Below are 19,693 nucleotides of genomic sequence, written 5' to 3' on the forward strand. Positions count from 1 at the left end.
AATGAACATACAAAAATAGACAATCGTCTATCTTTCATTTGATTTTAACGCCTTTTTGAACACTAGATCTAATCTACATAGATGTAGCTTTTGGTTCATGCCTCCGTAACCAGAATCCGGACCCTTCTCTTGCCGGCGCCACGGCCTTCCTCCTTAACGGAGCTGACATTGACACGAACCTTCTGGAAGAGTTCAACAGTCACACTGCGTTCCTTCTCTGGGTGACCCTTCTCTTCGACACGAAGGGTGTATTCATCGCTATCAAACTCCGTGGTGCGGTGAGGAGCTAGCTCCCGTCTCTCGGCAACAGAACGAGCTCCAGATTCACCGGGCAGGACGAAGTCCTCCAGACGAACAACACCTTCAATACCGAAGCGGGGAACGAAGATGACAACACCATTCTCGAACACACGCATCACGTATCCCTCTTCTTCAATACCCGCATCAACACCGTCAGCGGCCATCTTCTCTCCGCGGGCCTTCAAGGCCTGACCCACGTAGTATTCAATACTAGCGCGGCCGGCATGCTGTGCGTTGCGGTGACGAACGTTGATGTTCCGGCAGATGTCCTCTAGCTTGTTGCGGGTGCTGACACCCTCGATGACTGCGTGTCCATCCTCGCCTTCATACCCAATGGCAGAAGCTAATTGTCGGTGAACCATCAAATCGGCATATCGTCGAATGGGTGAAGTAAAGTGGGTGTAGATGGGTGAGGCGAGACCGTAATGACGGAATTCAGATTCAGCAAAGGCACCAGCGCAGAAGTATTCGGCAGAGGTCATGCAGCGAGTCGCCAAGATACGGACCAGGGTGTTGAAGAATGGGTTCTTGGGATCAACACAGCGGTCCAAGGAATCAGCCAGAGCTCGCGAGCTGGAAACATCAAGCTCCATGTTCCGCTTCTTCGACAGTTGGTTTTGAAGGTCCTCGAAATTCTGAGGCGGGGGAGTGGCGTGTCGACGTAGCAAGGCAGTCTGAGAAAAGGACTCGTAGACCTTCGAGCCAACAGTGATATTCGCGAGAAGCATGAACTCCTCGACCAAGCTATTGGTGTCAAGCATAGCCTTGGTCTTGACATCCGTCAAAGGATCGCCCACTTCGTCGCCCTCGCTCTCAATGCGGACTTCCGGGGAGGCAAGGTTCAAGGCACCAGCGTCCATACGCTTCTGACGAAGAACCTTGGAGAATTTCAAGAGGGTGCGCATGCTTTCAGTCAGCTCATCCTGCTGTGATTTGTCGTCAATACGTAACTGAGCTTGCTCGTAACTGAATGCTTCCCGGGAGCGAATGACCGATTTGGTGAAATTGGAAGACACTATATCGGCATCAGGTGTTATCTCCCACAGAACTGAGAAGGCATATCGTTCAACATAGGGCTTGAGCGAGCACAGATCTGTACCAAGAAGATGCGGGAGCATGTCGATACGCTTGTCGACGAGGTAAACGGTGGTTCCGCGTACACTGGCCTCGAGATCCATTGGGTTGTTGGGCTTAACGAAATGCGACACATCTGCAATGTGGACACCGACCTCATAGTTTCCATTCGGCAGGAGACGCGCGTGAAGGGCGTCGTCAATATCCTGACAGCCGGGTGGATCAATACTACAAATAAGCAAGTCTCGAAGATCTTTCCGGCCGTTCCAGCCCTTGTCTTCTTTCGAGACAGGAACCTTCCAATCATGTCCTTCAGATGGAAGGCAGTCCAGTACAGACTTCGGGAACGGCTTGTACTGCACGTCATATTCAAGCAATAGGGCCTCGGTTTCGGCGCCCTTGGTTTCAAGCTCTCCCAGAGAGCGAATGAAGTGACCGGTGGGGTATCTCGAATCGCGGTCCCAAGAATCGATGGTGACAAGAATACGCTGGCCGAGAATCTCACTAGCCTGTCTTGTGCGTACTCTGATCTTCGGGATACGCTTGTCCATGGGCAGTAAGAAAACATTTTGTTGCCGTCTACCAGAGGCCTGTGAGCCAGTGGAATTCGAGTCAACGTGGCCAACGTATTGACGCCAGCTGCGCTTGATCACACCCACAACCTTGGCAGTAGGTTGTGGCTTGCCATCCGAGTTCTTGCCATGGGCTTTTTTGACTTCTTCCTGGAGAGCTTTACGTTCTCGGTCCGTCACCACAGCTTCGGTCTCCTCAGTATCGGGGTTATCATTACGGGTCACAGCTTCCTCATCCACAATCTTAGTCGAAGGGCTCTTCCACTGATCCTGTGGTAGTACTTCGACCACGACAGAATCACCTGCAATAGCGCGGTTACTGTTATCACGGCCCAGAATGAGAAGAGGTTTATCGAAAGCTGCGGTCTTGACGGAGGCTTCCAGGTAGTTGTAAGGAGAAACATTGAACACTCCTTGGTGCAATGTCCCGGCTCGCAGACCAGTCGTGAGTTTTGACATTGAGAAGTATTCGGGGTAGAATAGTTCCCCGCGATTTGTTTCTCTGGATTCTCGCGCATCCTTTGACTCGCTGATCATATCCAACAACATTTCGGACCCCTCCAAACCGGAGACATAGTCGGATAGCGACAAGGCTGCCACATTTTCTTCCTTGCATTTTCGAAGGTTCTCCTTGTCATCAGTGATGACCACAATCGCCGGAATCGCCTTCTCCTTCTTTCCCTTTTTCGCAGATTGTTGCAGGTGGGAACTGTACCAGCTTGCTACCAAGCGCACAGCGCGATCGTTCCTATCGTTGATTGTTTCCTCCGGACCTCTCCGAACATGAGTCTCTCGGCGGAACTCATTGAAAAAGAGGTAGAAGCGTTTTTCATCTGACTTGACGAGGGCCAGAAGACGGTTGTAAAGTGGTAGTGATCGGTTTCTCAATTCCTCGAGGACGGTCTGGAGGACAATCACATCGTAAAAGGCCCCAGTGTGCTCGAAAAGATCCATTCCGTTAAGTAGCGCATTTGTATCTGGAACAAGATAGTGGCCTCGCGGGAATGCCGTTGTGCCGGCGGGGCGATCGGATAGGATGAACGGCGCAACTGGTTTGCATTAGCAACTTGCTTGACCATCGCCGGAATCATTTCCTTACTGTTTCCATTGGCATCAGCCGGCGCAATGGTCGGGCATTGTGAGCAGAGCTTAGAAGAGCAAGGAATATCTTCTCTCAAATAGAGCTCGCGGACAATCTTTTGCACTTTTCCACTTTTCGTGGACCTAACGAAGACCTTGCTGGTAACATTTGCAGCCTGCGGGTTGGCAGACAAGTCTCTCCTTAAACTCTTCATTGCGACGATAAGATTCTGCCGTCTAGCAGTTGCTGAATCTGTCAGAACCTGTGTGTCTCGTGAAAGATCCGAGGTGAGAGTCTTGGCGGGAAGAATGGTTATCGCTGATCATCGCGATAACTGGCTTACTCAGCAGGTGGGCTCGTCACTTTGGGGTCGAAAGATGCCATTTGATTGCTACAACAGAGGTATTTCTCTCGTAAAGGGCCTGCTTTCTGATTTATTCTTGATTTCTTTCATATTATCAAATTCCGCCACTATGGTTTTAGCGGTATGTGCTACACCATCCATCGGGCATGAGCCACACGGCTAACAACCTGCTCTGATCTAGGCCGTGGGGCAGATATGCTCGACTAGCAACATAACTTCGAATCTAGCTCAGTGCAAGGTGCTGGTTCAAAAGGCTGCTGCTGCAGGCGCAAAGGTGATAATTTATATATTCTATTGCCAAATCTTCGATAGGCAGCTCATATATGTTAGGTGCTATTTCTTCCAGAGGCATCGGACTATATCGCATCCTCGGCAGAGCAATCCTACTCACTCGCCCAGTCTGAAGAGAGGGTGAGCTTTGTGTCATCCTTACAAAGAGATGCCAAGGAACAAAACATCCACATCAGTGTTGGGATTCATGAAGTAGCCTCTGAAACCAGGCTCAAGAATCTATTGATTTGGATCGACGACAACGGAGCCATTACCCAAACCTACCAGAAAATCCACCTGTTTGACGTTGATATCAAAGACGGACCTGTACTCAAGGAGAGCGCGTAAGCCTTTGTTCTCTTAGATCCCATAGTTGACTTATCATTCGCTAATCTTGAACCATACCATCTAGGAGCGTCCAGCCAGGGCAACAAATTCCAAAGCCATTTGACACACCCATAGGGCGTGTTGGTCTAAGTATTTGTTTTGATGTAAGTACAATGCATGTCGTTGTGGCATCAGATATTAGACATCAGCCGGTTCAACTTCTTACTCATGCTGGATTATCTAGTTGCGTTTCCCAGAGATCAGCCTGGCATTGAGACGGCAGAATGCTGAAATCATTACATACCCATCAGCATTCACTGTTCCGACGGGCAAGGCCCATTGGGAGCCTCTGCTACGCGCAAGGGCTATTGAGACCCAGTCATACGTGATTGCGGCTGCGCAGGCAGGCCCCCATAACGAGAAGAGACGAAGCTATGGTCATTCTATTATCATCAACCCGTGGGGTGAAGTGGTAGCAAAGCTGGGAGATGAGCACCAGGAACCACAAATCGCGACTGCCGATATTGATCTCGATCTCGTGGCAAAGATTAGGCGTGAAATGCCGTTGCTTCGGAGAAATGATCTATATCCAGAGATTTGAAACCCATGTGAACAGTTAAGAGCCTGGTTATACATATAGAAGTCGATTTTACAAATTAAGTTTTTTGCCGCCTTTTCCTGCCATCTATGTATGAACGTGAGAAGGGGACAAAACATTTATGAAAAGGACATCTAAAAAGACTACCTAAAAAGATTACTTAAAGACTACTAAAAACACCTACCAAAAAGACATCACAAGACCGCATATGCGGCCGCCTATTCTTGTCAACTTTCGTGCCGTTTGACTGAGATCATTTCATGACGTACTCAGTGCGAATTATAAGCATTTTGTTGCGACCCGAGCACCTATAACCAACATGACGGAAAGAAACTTCGAAAAGTGTAAAGTGATATAACAAGGAACAAACGAAAATAAATGAGCATGCAAAAAAAAACCTGTCTAAGAACGAGACCGGAACATCATATCTGCCGTCGCAGGTAGTACAGGCATAAATCGAAGTAGTCCCTCTTTGATCTCTATGTACAGCGTACAAATTTAGCGTTTATTTCTTGACCTTTTCGGGGTCCTCGAGGATACCCTCAGCTTCCAGTCTCCGTCGGGCCTCTTCGAGAGCCCATGTTTGTATACTATCGTAATTGTCAGTATTCCAGTTGTGCGAGGGGCATAGACGCCAATCTCGAGGCGCCGGGTCTGGATATGGGTTATACGTACGAAGTATCAGGCTTGAAGACGTATGCGACACCAGCGACCAAAAAGCTTCCAATGAATCCGTAGTACCAAATGTTCTCCCAGCCTTCCTTCACGTACTTCTGGCCGGGCCTGACACCGAACAGCCAGCCGGTGGGAGGATCATAGTGGTCACCGTGATCCGCAGCACGGAGAGTTGATCGAGTTGAAAATGCCTGGGTGTTCTGAGGCTGGCGAAGCAGGCAGCGAGCCCGGAGGATGTGCGACAATGGCCGGGCAGTCATCTTGAAGATGGGGGTGAAGGAGGATTGAGGCCGATCGAAGGAACACTGGCGTGCGAGAAAATTGGTGGGAGTCACAAGGGACAGAATGTCCTCTTAAATTCGAGTGGCAAGGACGGTCTCAATTGATATGTTGCCTCTTGTAGGAGAGTGGAGGGGTGCTTCGGCGGGTTGATGTTGAAGCCGTAAAAGGCCGGGAAGCTGTCCAGTTATCGCGCTAGTCCACTTTGGGCAATTTTCCTGTCCGCTTTCACACCCTAATCTTTCAGGCAGAACTACGCTCCTGCCTTGGGAAATAGGTGTCAGCACTACACACGCGACGCGTTCCTATCACATCTGGCCCTCTCCCCCATGCCCGCCAGCAAGGCGCTGGACTCGCCATTCGTTTCATTTTTTTTCATATGCACAAATATCCGAAGCAATCGAACCGGTAAATACCATCCTTCAACTGGTATGTTTTATCTCAAACCCCCAATATATCCACATTTCTGACATTGTCCTGCTCCAGCTTCCCGCGGAATGTATCCTTACCAATTTTGAACGCGCGTCATTGGATATTTCTGAATCGAAGCAATGGCAACAAACAATGCATACCCCATATCCTCAAATTCAAGAACAAAATTGAACGCGTTTCGTTTCCAAGAAGGCGAAGTAGTTCCGAACGGCGCCACCTTAAAAGACGAGACGAAATCAGTTGATGGGAGCAAAGAACAGAAAAACCAGGACTCCAACGGTGTGGCAGAGCCGATGCAGGCGTCTTCTGACAAAGGATGTCCTCCGCCTCGCGCAGCTCAAGCAACGGAACTCCAAGTACAAGAATCAAAGCCGATTAAAGAATGCCCTCAGACTCCGGGAAACAGGATACCTCTGGCAGACTTGATCAGCAATGCCGAGGATTCGTTTGATCCAACACCAGGCCCGGAGGTGACGCCAGTTGAGCATGTCATCTGGCAGCATGTGCCTGCCAGCTCGAACCCAGACACCTCATCCCAAACACCAGCGGGTCGTCGCAGGAAGCGCCGGCACAGTTCTTCGCCTGCTGGCTCTCCCTCGAACGGGAATAAAAAGAAGGCGCAAAAAGAAGCCCTTGATCTTCATTCAATACAAGCCCTCTTCAAGACACCGCAGCATGATATGGCTGCTGAATTGTGGAATAACTACATGGATAAAAACATGGTCGATGGCCCGGATGATCTTCCACCGCCACGGTTCGCGAATCTTCTTTCCTCGTCGCCCCAGACACCAGGATCAGGCAGAACAAGTCGAGACTCGTCAGGGCTGAGACGCGCGATTAGCTGCACTACCGATTTCCCCACCTCTCGAACAAAACGACGACGAGTCAATAGACTAGATGTTGGTCCCAGTCGCGGCATTCAACGAACTAGCAGTAATGTCGAATCTGGGAGACCCAAGTCTTCGAGGATTAACTATCTTATGGAGAAGATTGAGAAAAGTATACACATGGCCCCTGCCAACGCGGGTCCACCTGGATCATCGCCTCTACGCCAACATATGGATGCGCGAAGGTGTCGATCGTCTTCACCCACAAAGGGCAACAGGCTTCACGAGGCCGACGAAGAAACCGCCGAATCCCCATGTGCTGTACCGCTTGAACAAGTAAAACCTAGGAAACTCCCTATTCTTCAGGAGTCGTCATCCGAGTTTGGAGATGATGATCTTGATCAAGGTCTAATTGACCTGGCCGATGCCTCGGAGGACCCTTTCATTGAGCAGTCAAATACATCTAATGAGTTTGCTTCTCTGGGGTCTTCTGGCTGGGCTACCATTGACGCAGAAAAGTCTCGTTCATGGCAGCCCAACAAGAATTCAATGCTAGACATCAAACCTCCCATACCCATACCCCAAAACAATACGACTAACGAAACAAAACGCGATGAATTCGATGACTTTGAAGATGAATATGACGATCTGCCTGACAACTTGCAGGAAATACTTGCAAAATGTGACACAAAGCCTGTTCCGATCAATTCATCAAAGCCAACATGCACTGGGCCATCTTTGCAAAAGTCAGATGCAATGAATGTCCCAACGAATGGCAGTATTCATAGCAAACCCCTAACCGCCCCATCTGTCAAACCTGAGGCGGCATCATCGGATGATGAGTTTGATGATGATTTTGATCTGGAGGCCATTGAGCAAACTATGAAGCAAGCAGATGAAGGAGGACCCACTTATGTTAGTCACTCTTAGTCGGTTAATTTCTAGATATATGCTAAGAGAGTCAAAACAAATAGAACCTAAAAGGTCGACAAGCCATCAAACGTTACCAGATCGTTGACATCATGAAGAGCACATATGTTACTCCAAAAGGACGTACTCAGCCAGAGCAGGTCAGATACCTTGCCCTTGCCCCGGATATAGTCCCGTCCGCTGACTTTAAGCACAGGGGTTGCTAGTTGAAGACGAGAAAACCCGAGACCGCAAGGTTATTGTCCTGCGAGAGTCATGGTTTGACACCCCCTGCAGCAAGGACTCGTATATCCACCTGGTCGGGGACTTCAACGCAGCTGGCCAGTGCGTGGTGGATAATTTGAACCACATGATCATCCTTCACCCCGACCATCTCATTTCTGCTACGGTCGTAGCAGACTCGATAGACTGCCAGCGACGAGCTGTGCTTCAAGACCGAGTCAAAGTCATTGGCGCACTCGAGCGACCGCAAGCCTTCGGAGTGTTTTTCCACGAAGTTTTTCAAGAAGCCCTCAAAGCGAACCAATGGGATATGGAGTCATTGAAGACATTGGTCGAAACAGTCATGGGCAGACACATTGAAGAGCTGTACTCGATTCAAATGAGTATCCCTGAAGCTGTTGAATATCTCATGAGTAGGATGCCTGCTGTTCTCGACTGGGCAGATGCTTTCCTGCATATCAAGCCACAGGTATGTCTCACGGTCGATGGAGGGCTCTTTTGGCCAAGAATCGTTGCTAACCAAGATCAATAGACCAAGTCTATGGTTGAAGACCGCAATAGCACTAAGCTAAACTTGAGTATTAACAAACTGCTTGAAGTAGAAGAGCACATCTGGTCCCCAATGTATGGCCTCAAAGGCAACATCGATGCGACGGTACAAGTCACTTGTCGTGAGGATAACATGGAGAAGAACCTGGTGGTCCCGCTGGAGCTTAAGACTGGACGAAGAGACACAAACCAGTCACATAGGGCTCAAACAGCTCTCTACACTCTACTCCTGTCGGATCGCTATGGTAAGTGATGAGATGTTCTCCCAAGCCTCCAATCCTCTTTCGGATAGTTGACTAGCCGCTAACAATTGTTGCAGATATCGATGTTACATTTGGGCTTCTCTACTACCTCGAGTTGACAAAAACACTCAGTATCCGTGGAATCCGACACGAACTACTCCAGATGATTCAGGTACGCAATCACCTCGCTGGCTATATTCGCGAAAGGCAGCAGCTTCCACCGATGTTGAAGAAAGCTCGTCAATGTGTTCGATGCTATGCCAAGACCCCTTGCCTCATCTATCACAAGCTCTCCGAGGATGGCGATGGCGAGACCAGCGCACTTGGCGAGGACTTTGATGCAGCTGTCGGTCATCTGAACAATGGTGATCGGGACTTCTTCCGTAAATGGGATGAACTTCTGACTAAAGAAGAAGGCAATCTCGTGAAGTTCCGGCGAGAGCTTTGGACATTACTGAGCAGCGAGCGAGAAGCCCTAGGTCGATGCTTCGGGGATGTCGTTATCGATCCTCATTCTGTGTATGAGGAGAACAGTGGGACAAAGATAAATCGCTACCATTATACGTTCGTCAAAAGACAAGCGCCTCCTGGTTTCTCCTTTGCTGAATCACAAATATCTGTGGGTGAACCGATTGTCGTTTCAGATGAAAAGGGACATTTTGCTCTCGCCAACGGATACGTGGTACATACTAGTTCGTCACACATCAAGGTCGGCGTGGACCGGAAACTTCACAATGCAAGATCAAAGACAGCTGGCTTCGATGCAGTCACAAATCAGTCTTTCAGGGGAATCATGGAGGTTGGAAAAGAAGAGCCTGCTGCCCTGGAAAACCCCGATGAACAGCTCGTTTACCGGATCGACAAAGACGAGTTTAGTAACGGCATGGCCATTGTTCGAAACAACCTCATCTGTATGATGGATAAAGACTTGTTCCAAGCGAGGCAGCTTCGACGGCTCATTGTTGAGGGACAAGCGCCCGCCTTCAAGACGACATCATCTTCATACACGATCTCCGATCCTGGCAATCTCAACGTGGATCAAAGACAAGCCATTGACAAGGTCATGAGTGCCAAAGACTATGCTCTTGTCCTTGGAATGCCTGGGACTGGAAAAACCACAACCATTGCCCATATCATTAGAGCCCTGGTCGCACAAGGCAAAAGTGTTCTTCTTACATCTTACACACACACTGCAGTCGACAATATTCTGCTGAAGATTCGAGACGACAGCATTCGTGTGCTGCGTATAGGTGCAACCGCCAAAATCCATCCAGATGTTCAGGAATTCGCCGACCTTGCCGCAACCCCGAAAGCAACCATCGAAGAGCTCAAGGATTCATACGAAAAGCCGCAGGTCGTTGCCACTACATGCCTCGGAGTCAACCACAACATTTTCAACCAACGCATCTTTGACTACTGTATTGTCGACGAGGCATCACAGATCACGCTCCCAGTCTGCCTCGGCCCGATTCGTATGGCAAGGACTTTCATTCTGGTCGGTGATCACTATCAATTACCGCCGCTTGTGCAGAATAAAGCGGCCCAGGAAGGGGGACTTGATATCAGTCTCTTCAAACTACTCTCGGATGCACAACCAGATTCAGTTGTGAACCTCGAGCATCAGTACCGCATGTGTGAGGAAATTATGTTACTTTCCAACACTCTGATCTACTCGGGCCGTCTCAAATGCGGCACACCGCAGGTAGCAGCCCGATCTTTGGATATACCCAACATCAACGCCCTCGAGAAATTCCATGTCGAGGACATGAGCCATGCTCCATCACAGTCCCAACGAGAAATCTGCCCGGGTACCCCCGATAGCCCCTGCTGGCTCCGAGACTTATTGGCGCCATCTGCAAAAACGCGCCTAGTCAACACCGATCCCATCGGCCCGGCAGCCCTCGAGATAGCACAGGGAAATCGTGTCGTGAATCACATGGAAGTCTTCCTCTGCTCGCAACTTGTGGAGTCATTCATTGCCTGTGGTATTCCCGCGCGCAACATCGGTGTGATCACTTTCTACCGCAGCCAACTCTCACTCCTTCGCCAAAGCCTGCGACGCTACACCCCAGATCTGGAAATGCACACTACAGACAAGTTCCAAGGCCGCGACAAAGAAGTCATTATCCTGAGCTGCGTCCGCAGTAACGCCGAAAACAACGTCGGCGAGCTCCTACGTGACTGGCGTCGTGTCAACGTCGCCTTCACCCGCGCCCAGACCAAGCTCCTCGTTGTCGGTAGCAGATCCACTCTCCGTGATGGCAACGAGCTCCTCTGCAAATATGTGCGCCTGGTTGAAAGCAAAGGCTGGGTTTACAACTTGCCCAGCGGAGCGATTGAGAAGCATTTTTTCCCTTCTTGTACTACACAGTCACAGCTCATGTCTCCGGGTGCGGCTTTGACTCCTGGCTCTGCCAAGGGTAAAGGTATGGGCAAGAACAAATCACCTGCTTCTCGTTCGATTCGTGAACCACTAAGCCCACTGGGCTCCCGACAACCAGGGCCTGGCCTTCGAAAGCCTTCAAAGACGGGCGCGAAGTTGTTCAACGGCACAAATGTAGTTGGAAATCGGCCGATCCTGCGAGACATTGTGAATGATCTGACGGGATAGCATACCATTTTAATCAAGGTACTTGTTTCTGTTCTTCAAATTGCATCCTGAGGCGTTCTGTTTCATTATCTTGCATGACTTGGCGCGCTGATACGGCCATCCCTCTCAAATATATACAACATAATGTTTTTTGCTTGGCGAATACACTGAGCATCCTGTTCTAAATTCACTTAGCACTGTACTATTAGCAAGTATATCGTAGGCAAAATGAGGTATGGCGCACTGGCGGTTGGCACTGTAGTCCGCAAACAAGCAACGCGCCAGATGCTTGATGTTCAGCCTCTCCCTCAAGATGAATTGAGAAATTCTGATTCACGTAGGCTACAGTCCATGTGTACCTACTGCAACACTGTGATCAAAATCCCCATCAATCGATCCTCCAATGCGCCTCGCCGCAGCTGCTAAGAGAGCGGTGGGAGAAGCAGTGGGAGCGGGGGACAACTTCCGCACCTACGAAGCGCTTGCTGCAGGAGGACGACGACGACGACAAACGGACAGGCCTTACAGCTATGGACCTAGGTATGGAAGACGATAGGTATTAGAATGACGACAAATGAAGCTGTGAAACGAGAAACTCAGCCACGGATGACAATTATACCAATGAACTGGCTAGGAGACCACACTATTAATTGAAACTGAAGGTGAGGATATAGGGCAAAGGAGAGAGTGAGAAGTGAGAATTAAGAAATGAGAAATGAGAAGTGAGAAGTAACAAGTGAGAAGTGACAACTGAGACATAGGAGATAGAGGGTGCACTCGGTTTTACAGGTTATAAGAATTGGCTGGCTCCTCACTCTTTACGGTCAACATTCTGTATACTCTTTGGGAGCACTATGTGGCCCCGACTCGGTGTTTGGCTTCGAGTTCTTGCTTCAGTTGGATGAAGCGCCTGCATAGTCCTACGCAACTAGTTAGACCGCAACAGGTTTATTGAAATTTGATTGATTGAACAAATCCTCCTTCGAAGTTTGAAATACACATCACAAGACCCCCAAAGACCTCCTTGTCAACATCCTCCTTATCCATACTCCCCCTCCCCCCCCCCTTTTCATCATGATCCTTGAAAAAAAAAAAAAAAAAAAAAAAAAATTCACTATTGCCGGGCAAACACCTTCTCTGTCCGCTCCTACTTCCGAGAGACTCGTGCCTTCTTCGCCTGGGGTCCGCCCAAGTAGGTTCGGTCCCCATTAGGGCTAACACTCCATCGAGGATGGTTGTTCGGGTTGGCCACAAAGTTGGGAGGTACGATGCTCTCCATGAACTGGAAGCTTCTCTTGCTGGGCGAAGCGGCAGAAAGGGAAGAAACAGACTGCGCACGCTCCTTGGTAGGGGTGCAATAGACTCCCTGCATTGGTCGGGTGGGCTGCTGAACTCGCTGAGCCGCTGAGGCTTGAAGTTGCTGAGTTTGCTGCATCATGGACTGCATGCGTTCCTTAGGAGGAGTGGGATAATCGGCTTGCATTTGTTGGGTGGGTTGCTGAACTTGCTGAGCCGCTGCGGTTTGAAATTGCTGGGTTTGTTGCATCATAGACTGCATGCGCCCCTGAGAAGGGGTGGAATAAACTGCCTGCATGGCTTGGAGTTGCTGGGTTTGTTGCATCATAGACTGCATGCGCTCCTTGGGGGGAGTGGGATAAACGGCTTCCATTTGTTGGATGGGCTGCTGAACGTGCTGGGCTGCTGCTGCCTGGAATTGCTGGGGCTGTTGCATCACAGACTGCATACGCTGATTGGAAGGAGTGGAATAAACGGCTTCCATTTGCTGGGTGGGTTGCTGAAATTGATGGGCCGCTGCAGTTTGAAGTTGCTGTTGCATTGCATGCTGTTTCTTTTGCTGATCCCGGTATTGACGGACTGTCTGCTTGTACTGCATGATCTTTTGACGGCACAGCATCATCTGCTGCTGCTGGAGCTGGCACTGCTGTTGGTGGATCTGGAGCTGCTGTTGATTTCCAGGCTGCTGTTGTTTCAGATGATCTAAATGTTGTTGAAGCTGGCTCCATTCAGTACGAAGAGTTTGCTCTTGGCTTCGAAGAAGCCCTTGGATTTGCAGATGCTGCTGTTGGCTGTAAAAGCGCACTGCCTTGCGAGTGTCTCCAGTCACTGGGGTCATCGAGGCAGGGGCAGGCGCAATCTTCTGAGGTGGTGTGTTTGGGGCGACATTTGTCTTTCCCTTCGCTTTGCGTCGAGTGCTTTGCGCCTTTGCCTTCTTCTGGTTTTTGTGCAGCTCGTCATCTTGCTTGTTCTTGGGGACCCGCTTGGTGTTCTGCTTGGGTGGTCGCTTATCAGGCTGAGGGCGCGATTTTCCTTGTGGTAAGTCAAAAACCTTGACCGTTCCAATTGCCGAACCGGAGGTGGCAGGAGTAACTAGGGCCGATGAACCAACGATGCTCGGAGCGCACTGGGCAACCGAAGTAGCATTGGTGACTGGAACAGCCTGGGTAATGTGGTTGATTGGAGGGGTCGCTTGGGTAACCGGGGCAGCAGTGGCGGGAGTGACTTGAACAGCTGGGCCAATGATGACCGAAGCACGTTCGGTGGGAGCAGTAGCAACTTTATTGACCGCAGCGACTCGGGTGACTGCGGCGACTTTGGTGACAGGAGCAGCAGTGATAGGAGCAGTCGTGACAGAAGCAACTTTAACGGCCGTACCAATGATGGCCGGGGCGTTTGGGGTGACTGTAGCATCAGTGGTGGGAGTAAGTTGAACGACTACCATGGGAGGACCCAAGTCAGCGTTTTCGAGAGAGTTGAGGGTATCCAGCGGATAGATTGTGCTCTGCTGGTTGGGACAAGTGCTGGGTGGAGTGACATTATCAATCACGATGGGAGTAGACGATTCAGGGTCAAGCTCCAGGTGATCCAGAGTCGCTGGGCCAACGACAGGGTCTACACCCAATTCAACAAAGGCATTGTCAAAAGTCGAGCCAGAAGCCTCATCGGGGTCTCCTTCGAAGCGATATCCTATGAACTCGAGTTAATTCAGTCCGATATTGTGAAAAAAAAGAAAGATGTAATTACCATTGGCACGAGCAAGTTCCCAGATGGACAGACAGGAGCCATCTTTGCGGAAAATTGACTCAGGTAGTTCCCATTCGTCAAGGCGCAAGAGAGCCTTGTGGGGGTCTTCATCATAAGGCACATCGGCAAGTGCGTCGGTAAAGAATTGGGTAGGCTCAGTAGCCTCCATAGTGATAGCCTCCATAACGAATGATGGGGTAGATGTGAAGGTGAATGAAAGTACAGGTGGTAGAGATGTAGGGTCAAGGAAGGTGCAGAGACACGAAAATTGATACAGAAAGATGAATGAAGTGTGTCAACTGCTGAGCGAGTGGAATACTCGAAGAGCAAAGGCTATGGAATAGCTAATTGTGTTTTGTAGCGAATGATTGATAATGGATGGGGAAGATGGTACAATATGAGTATGGGGGAAAGTGGGTGTGTGGGGTAGAAGGTATGGGGAAGGAAAGAAGAAGAGAAGGAGAGAGAGGAAGGAAGAAGAAGGAGGAACGAGGAAGGGGGAAGGGGGACTGTGGACTGTGGACTGTGGGAAGATACGTGACGTGCTCTCGTTCAGGGCAAGATATTGGGGGTTACGTGGATGAAGCCCTGGACTAAGCTCCCCATGAGGTATTTGGGTTGGCGACAAAGGGTACAGGGTTAGGTCAGGGTTCGGTCACTGATGCCCCCATTAACTCCCAACATAAAGTCATCCGACCACCAGATCCAGTGGTTCCTTCGCCATTCAACTTGGACACTTCGCTGGGTTCACTAGGCTGTCCACTAGACTGTGCACCAGGAAGGACCATAACCGTGAATCCGTCCCTTCCCTCCACAGCTTCTTTACCCAGAGTAGCGACGGCAAGAGCAAACCAGGATAGATTGCTAGCCTTAGTGTTTTGCCTATTCATTGGACAATGTCAGCTCTCAACCAGACGTTTATACCAAGGGATATCCGGAACTCACAACAGATCGAGGAACAGCTGCATGATCCAACGGGACGATATCAAGCCATGCCATTTTAAGCTCATCAAATCAGAGGCCAGACTTTCATCGGCGTCTGGAACTGCATAACGACTCAGGTACGGATCGACGTCATCTTCCCCAGATAATCGCGGAGAAGCCATCTGAACCATGGCAATCCACTCGGCCAGGGAGCCACAATGTTCCTGCAGATCACCTTCCGACATTTTCTCGAGTACTTTCCCGTTTTCGTAAAACGGCGGAGTGATTATGTGCTCGTGATCAATTTCCTGTGGCTCACAGGTTATCAACTGTGGTTGAACCTTATTGATCGGCTTGTTTCCTGCTCTGATTTTTAGTATATCATTCCTATTATTTCCTTTTTTGAATTCGGGGGATGATCACCTTCAACTAGACCGGGTTTGCTTTCCAGGTCGTGGAAGAGCCAGGCCACTGATTGAGTCAGAACATTGGTGAATGCCCAGACGATTCTTTCAAAGCCCTTCTTGCCATGTAGCATCGAGGGCAGCCGTAAGTTCAATTCTACCACTGACGACATCATTAGTAAAGATTCATCCAGCCCATTTGCTCTGCTTGTACTCACAGAATCTTTCTTTTGCGTGTTTTCTGCCGCCACTGCGGAACGGCTTGCCCGTGAGACCTGTTCGCTCATAGATCTCCTTTCCTAGTTCCATTCGAAGTACCCCTGTTTCCATTCGAGTCAACTCTCAGTTCTACAACGGCAAGACTCTTCCAGCTGCAGCTTCAGGGAAACGAACCATCTTGGAGTGTGAAGACATTATCGGACCCAGAACGTCCTTCGGATATCATCAAAATATTCCCTATATCCCAAGTCAGATTTCTGTCTTTGGTAGAATGGACTCTCTGGACACAAAAGCTGTCTGCTGCTTGTGCAACTGATGGCCACTCAGGCATGAAAGAGATTTTGGACTGATCTGGCGGAGATATAGATACCTGACTTGATATAGGTATTGAAGAAATCATGCTCAAGCAGAGCTGAAGGAGCCATGAAGACTCGCGCATATCGAGGTTTTTCTAGTTTGGTCTCGAGCGATGGCTTGATCTGTGAGTAAAGCTCCTTTGGCAAGATAACCTCGGCCTATACCCAATGGTCAGTCAAATAACCTTTTAATTCTCAAAGCAAGCCACCGATCACCTACCGAGTGTACGAATGCATGATTTTGGATCGTTGAAAAGGGCGATCTCTTGCCCGGGATCTGCTTTGAGTCGATGAATACCGGCAGTTGAGCGATGGTTGTGAAACACTTTTCACGACGCGATGCATCGTCCACCTCTTCAAACATGTTGTCTCTGACAGCCTTCGAAGTTAGGTTTAACGTTGGCAATCGAAGCTCTTGAGTTCTGAAGGGTTAATTTTTCAGCCGAAGGGTGAGGTTCGATTAAGCTCGGGCTTATCGGACCCATAAGGCTGCAGCTATCAAGCCTTCCACATTCAATTGGTGAATTGGAGTTTAGGGTATTTTAACAACGTAGGTAGCCATGTAGGAATATTATACAGGAACTAGATATATTAGGTCTGAATGGCATTTATGAATTCAAGACAGAAGGTATCAATAAATATCAACGGCCTCAGTATCGTAACCAGTATAATAGCTCAATGTAGCCCGACTCCTATGTCAACCAGTAAGAGATATCTGGACTTAGGCAGAGCTCCGTCTCAGTTCTTCTGGATTGACATTTGCTCTAAGGGCTCTTAGTATGCGACCATGTATGCATATATAGAGCAAACAAAATACACTGTCAATTGGAATACATAATGCATTAGAACAGTGTCTATGTTTGGCATATAGATCGTACGGCTATGGAATAGAACAAGATTTTGATAACAGCTTAAAAGGAATTATAACGTACCACTTGTACTAATCAAGCTTATGTCTACGACATAGTTCCTGGTCGAGTTCCATGATATGTAGTGTGTAGAAGGCATTTCTTCCTTATAGGTGGAAAATTGTGAAACCCATTTAAATGCAAAGTTCACAGACTTATTACTCACGGTTCTCTTCTATCCCAATTTCTCTACTAACCTTCCGACGGTTGAAACACGCAAAATCCAATCCAATACGGGAGAAAACATTGGGTGCCTGAGGCGAATATTCTGATGGCGGCAACACCCGATAAGGATCCCCTGGCAGTATCGGGCTTGCCAAAGGCGGTACCCGATTACTCTCCAATTCAGTCAGTGCATTGTTCTTCGAAGAGCATCAAGCCTAAGCTGCTAGATCCTATTGCTTCTACTTCTACTATTGCTTCTGCCGCTGGCTCGGATGCAGGTGGACATCCAGTCTCGCGCCAATTGCTAGAGGAGGAAGACGAAGAGATGGCGCCCGCTCCGCGACGCGAGCTCCTACACAAGGATCACTTTGCATTCGTGTTTGGGAACGTGAAGACACAAAACTACTTAGATCCTGTTTCCAAGGGACCAGGCTCTCACACGTAAGTCGGGGTTTTCGTCATGGCGCTGTCGTTCATTACTGACAACGATCTGGAACCACAGGATCCGCACTCTTGCCTGGAACCCCACGGGCCAGCTGATTGCGACTGGCTCAGCAGATCGCACTCTACGAATTTGGAATCCCGAACGTCCCCATGTACGATACTCTACCGAATTGCGTGGTCATACAGCTGGTATCGAGAAGGCTCTTTTCAACCCAGTCCGTGATGCGGAGCTGGCCAGTTGCTCGGCCGATGGCACAGTGCGCTTCTGGGATGTGCGCTCCAAGACATGTGTGAGCCGTCTTGATGTCGGCGGCGAAGCATTCACACTCTCTTGGTCTGCTGATGGCAGCACAATGATTGTCGGCAAGAAGGTAATCATGCAGCGCTGCGACTCCGCAGACTTGATATCTCTCATGACAAAGTCACTAACATACGATATAAAACAGGACGACACTTTAATCCCCATTTCTGTTCAATTCCCCTCCTCTCCTACTACCCACCCCGATGGCGTCAATGCTCTCAACCTTCCCTCCTCTACACCCGGCGCAACCACATACACAGCTCTCGACCCTCACCCTCAGACCGTCCAAACAAATGCAACAACCTTCTCCTGGTGCATGCCGACACCCGAACGTCCAGAGCAGCATGTATTTGTGACCACCGGCGAAGGCAAGGTTAAAATCATGTCCTACCCTTCCTTCGATATTATGCACACTCTCAACGCCCACACCTCAGCCTGCCTTTCAATTGCGCTCGCCCCGACAGGCCGATACCTCGCAGTTGGCGGAAGCGACGCTCTCATCTCCCTCTGGGACACAACCGATTGGATCTGCCGTCGCACTTTGTCTAGCGAGAATGGTGGCGCTATTCGTGGAGTGAGCTGGAGCTTCGATGGTCGCTACATTGTTGGCGCATGTGACGAGCTTGGATGTGGTGGAAATGGACTGGAGATTTTCCATGCTGAATCTGGTGATAGCATTTACACCATTCCTACTGCCGGCATCAATGCTGGTGTCTCTGCTGTTGCGTGGCATCCATCTCGCTACTGGCTGGCTTATTCGACAACCACTGATGGACCTGGTAGCTCCAGCGCTGGGGGCTTGAAGATTGTCGGTGCTGGTGGTGGTGGCCTGTAATCTCGAGCTTCATATTGTACTTCCTCTTCTTCAGCGAGCTTCTTTTGTTGGCTCTAACCTCTATGATCTAGATTATTATCCAAATTATCATGAATGGACGTATTGCAAAATGCCAAACGAGTGCTAGGTAAAATCAATAGATTTTTTTAGTATTCCGACATAATATTGTAGAGATTGGTTATTAACATAAATTGACAGCCTCAAATACTCCGATTGCAACCGTATAAGCTATCCAAGAGTGAAGAATTCCGCCCAAAGAGACCGTTCATTCATTCGTCGTCAAATCATTCAAAAACAGAGCTTAATGGAAGCTTATCAGGCTGCCACTTTACTCGAACATTGTGGCAAGAAGAGATTTGCAAAGGGATTTGCAGTTCCGTGGCTGGTAAATCAACCTCGAGGAAGACCTCGGGAAGATACTCACTCCAAGATATCGTGATGATTGACCCCAATATTCGTGGAACTAGGATGCCGATGCCTCCTGTAAATCAATCTCAGCTTGCGGCGAGGGAGGGAACCAAAAGCAAAGGAGAAGTATCCAATGAGATGACGATATGCTTGCAGTCGCGTGCGAGATCCTCAGCCAGGATTAATAAGGGTGTCGATGGGTCGTCTTAATTAGTGAGATCGTAGGATCTCTGACTTTGAGGAGGCCGAGAGAACACAAAGCCCCAAGTTATCCGTTCAGGGCCAATATGAGAGGCTTCATTTGTTGCAACAATATCAAGCTTGATGGGTTGTTGGCATCGGAGACTATCCAACC

General features: G+C 49.3%; 7 protein-coding genes across 7 annotated transcripts; 3 read left to right on the forward strand and 4 right to left on the reverse strand.

The window, feature by feature from the left end:
* Positions 1 to 95: 95 nt before the first annotated feature.
* PEX2_103260 (exosome catalytic subunit DIS3) lies at positions 96 to 3,241 on the reverse strand (the record flags this gene model as incomplete). The annotated part of the gene is made up of 2 exons (XM_016747596.1): positions 96 to 2,995; positions 3,046 to 3,241. The coding sequence occupies 2 exons, from the start codon at positions 3,239 to 3,241 to the stop codon at positions 96 to 98; spliced, it is 3,096 nt and encodes a 1,031-aa protein (XP_016593082.1).
* A 259-nt stretch (positions 3,242 to 3,500) lies between these two features.
* PEX2_103270 (carbon-nitrogen hydrolase family protein) lies at positions 3,501 to 4,589 on the forward strand (the record flags this gene model as incomplete). The annotated part of the gene is made up of 5 exons (XM_016747597.1): positions 3,501 to 3,512; positions 3,573 to 3,665; positions 3,722 to 4,005; positions 4,074 to 4,152; positions 4,233 to 4,589. The coding sequence occupies 5 exons, from the start codon at positions 3,501 to 3,503 to the stop codon at positions 4,587 to 4,589; spliced, it is 825 nt and encodes a 274-aa protein (XP_016593083.1).
* Positions 4,590 to 5,091: 502 nt separating this feature from the next.
* Positions 5,092 to 5,521, reverse strand: PEX2_103280 (uncharacterized protein; the record flags this gene model as incomplete). The annotated part of the gene is made up of 2 exons (XM_016747598.1): positions 5,092 to 5,176; positions 5,262 to 5,521. 2 exons carry the CDS (start codon positions 5,519 to 5,521, stop codon positions 5,092 to 5,094), a joined length of 345 nt encoding a protein of 114 aa, XP_016593084.1.
* Positions 5,522 to 6,091: 570 nt separating this feature from the next.
* On the forward strand, positions 6,092 to 11,353 carry PEX2_103290 (bifunctional ATP-dependent DNA helicase/ssDNA endodeoxyribonuclease DNA2; the record flags this gene model as incomplete). The annotated part of the gene is made up of 5 exons (XM_016747599.1): positions 6,092 to 7,714; positions 7,774 to 7,869; positions 7,926 to 8,420; positions 8,484 to 8,745; positions 8,820 to 11,353. The coding sequence occupies 5 exons, from the start codon at positions 6,092 to 6,094 to the stop codon at positions 11,351 to 11,353; spliced, it is 5,010 nt and encodes a 1,669-aa protein (XP_016593085.1).
* Positions 11,354 to 12,479: 1,126 nt separating this feature from the next.
* Positions 12,480 to 14,558, reverse strand: PEX2_103300 (uncharacterized protein; the record flags this gene model as incomplete). The annotated part of the gene is made up of 2 exons (XM_016747600.1): positions 12,480 to 14,317; positions 14,375 to 14,558. 2 exons carry the CDS (start codon positions 14,556 to 14,558, stop codon positions 12,480 to 12,482), a joined length of 2,022 nt encoding a protein of 673 aa, XP_016593086.1.
* A 460-nt stretch (positions 14,559 to 15,018) lies between these two features.
* PEX2_103310 (ribonuclease P protein subunit p40) lies at positions 15,019 to 16,641 on the reverse strand (the record flags this gene model as incomplete). The annotated part of the gene is made up of 7 exons (XM_016747601.1): positions 15,019 to 15,256; positions 15,320 to 15,659; positions 15,722 to 15,865; positions 15,921 to 16,022; positions 16,096 to 16,158; positions 16,292 to 16,436; positions 16,498 to 16,641. 7 exons carry the CDS (start codon positions 16,639 to 16,641, stop codon positions 15,019 to 15,021), a joined length of 1,176 nt encoding a protein of 391 aa, XP_016593087.1.
* An 815-nt stretch (positions 16,642 to 17,456) lies between these two features.
* PEX2_103320 (uncharacterized protein) lies at positions 17,457 to 18,930 on the forward strand (the record flags this gene model as incomplete). The annotated part of the gene is made up of 2 exons (XM_016747602.1): positions 17,457 to 17,791; positions 17,853 to 18,930. 2 exons carry the CDS (start codon positions 17,457 to 17,459, stop codon positions 18,928 to 18,930), a joined length of 1,413 nt encoding a protein of 470 aa, XP_016593088.1.
* Positions 18,931 to 19,693: the final 763 nt, after the last annotated feature.

This window comes from Penicillium expansum (assembly GCF_000769745.1).
Source record: "Penicillium expansum strain MD-8 chromosome Unknown contig362, whole genome shotgun sequence".
In the NCBI taxonomy this organism is placed as follows: Eukaryota; Fungi; Ascomycota; class Eurotiomycetes; order Eurotiales; family Aspergillaceae; genus Penicillium; species Penicillium expansum.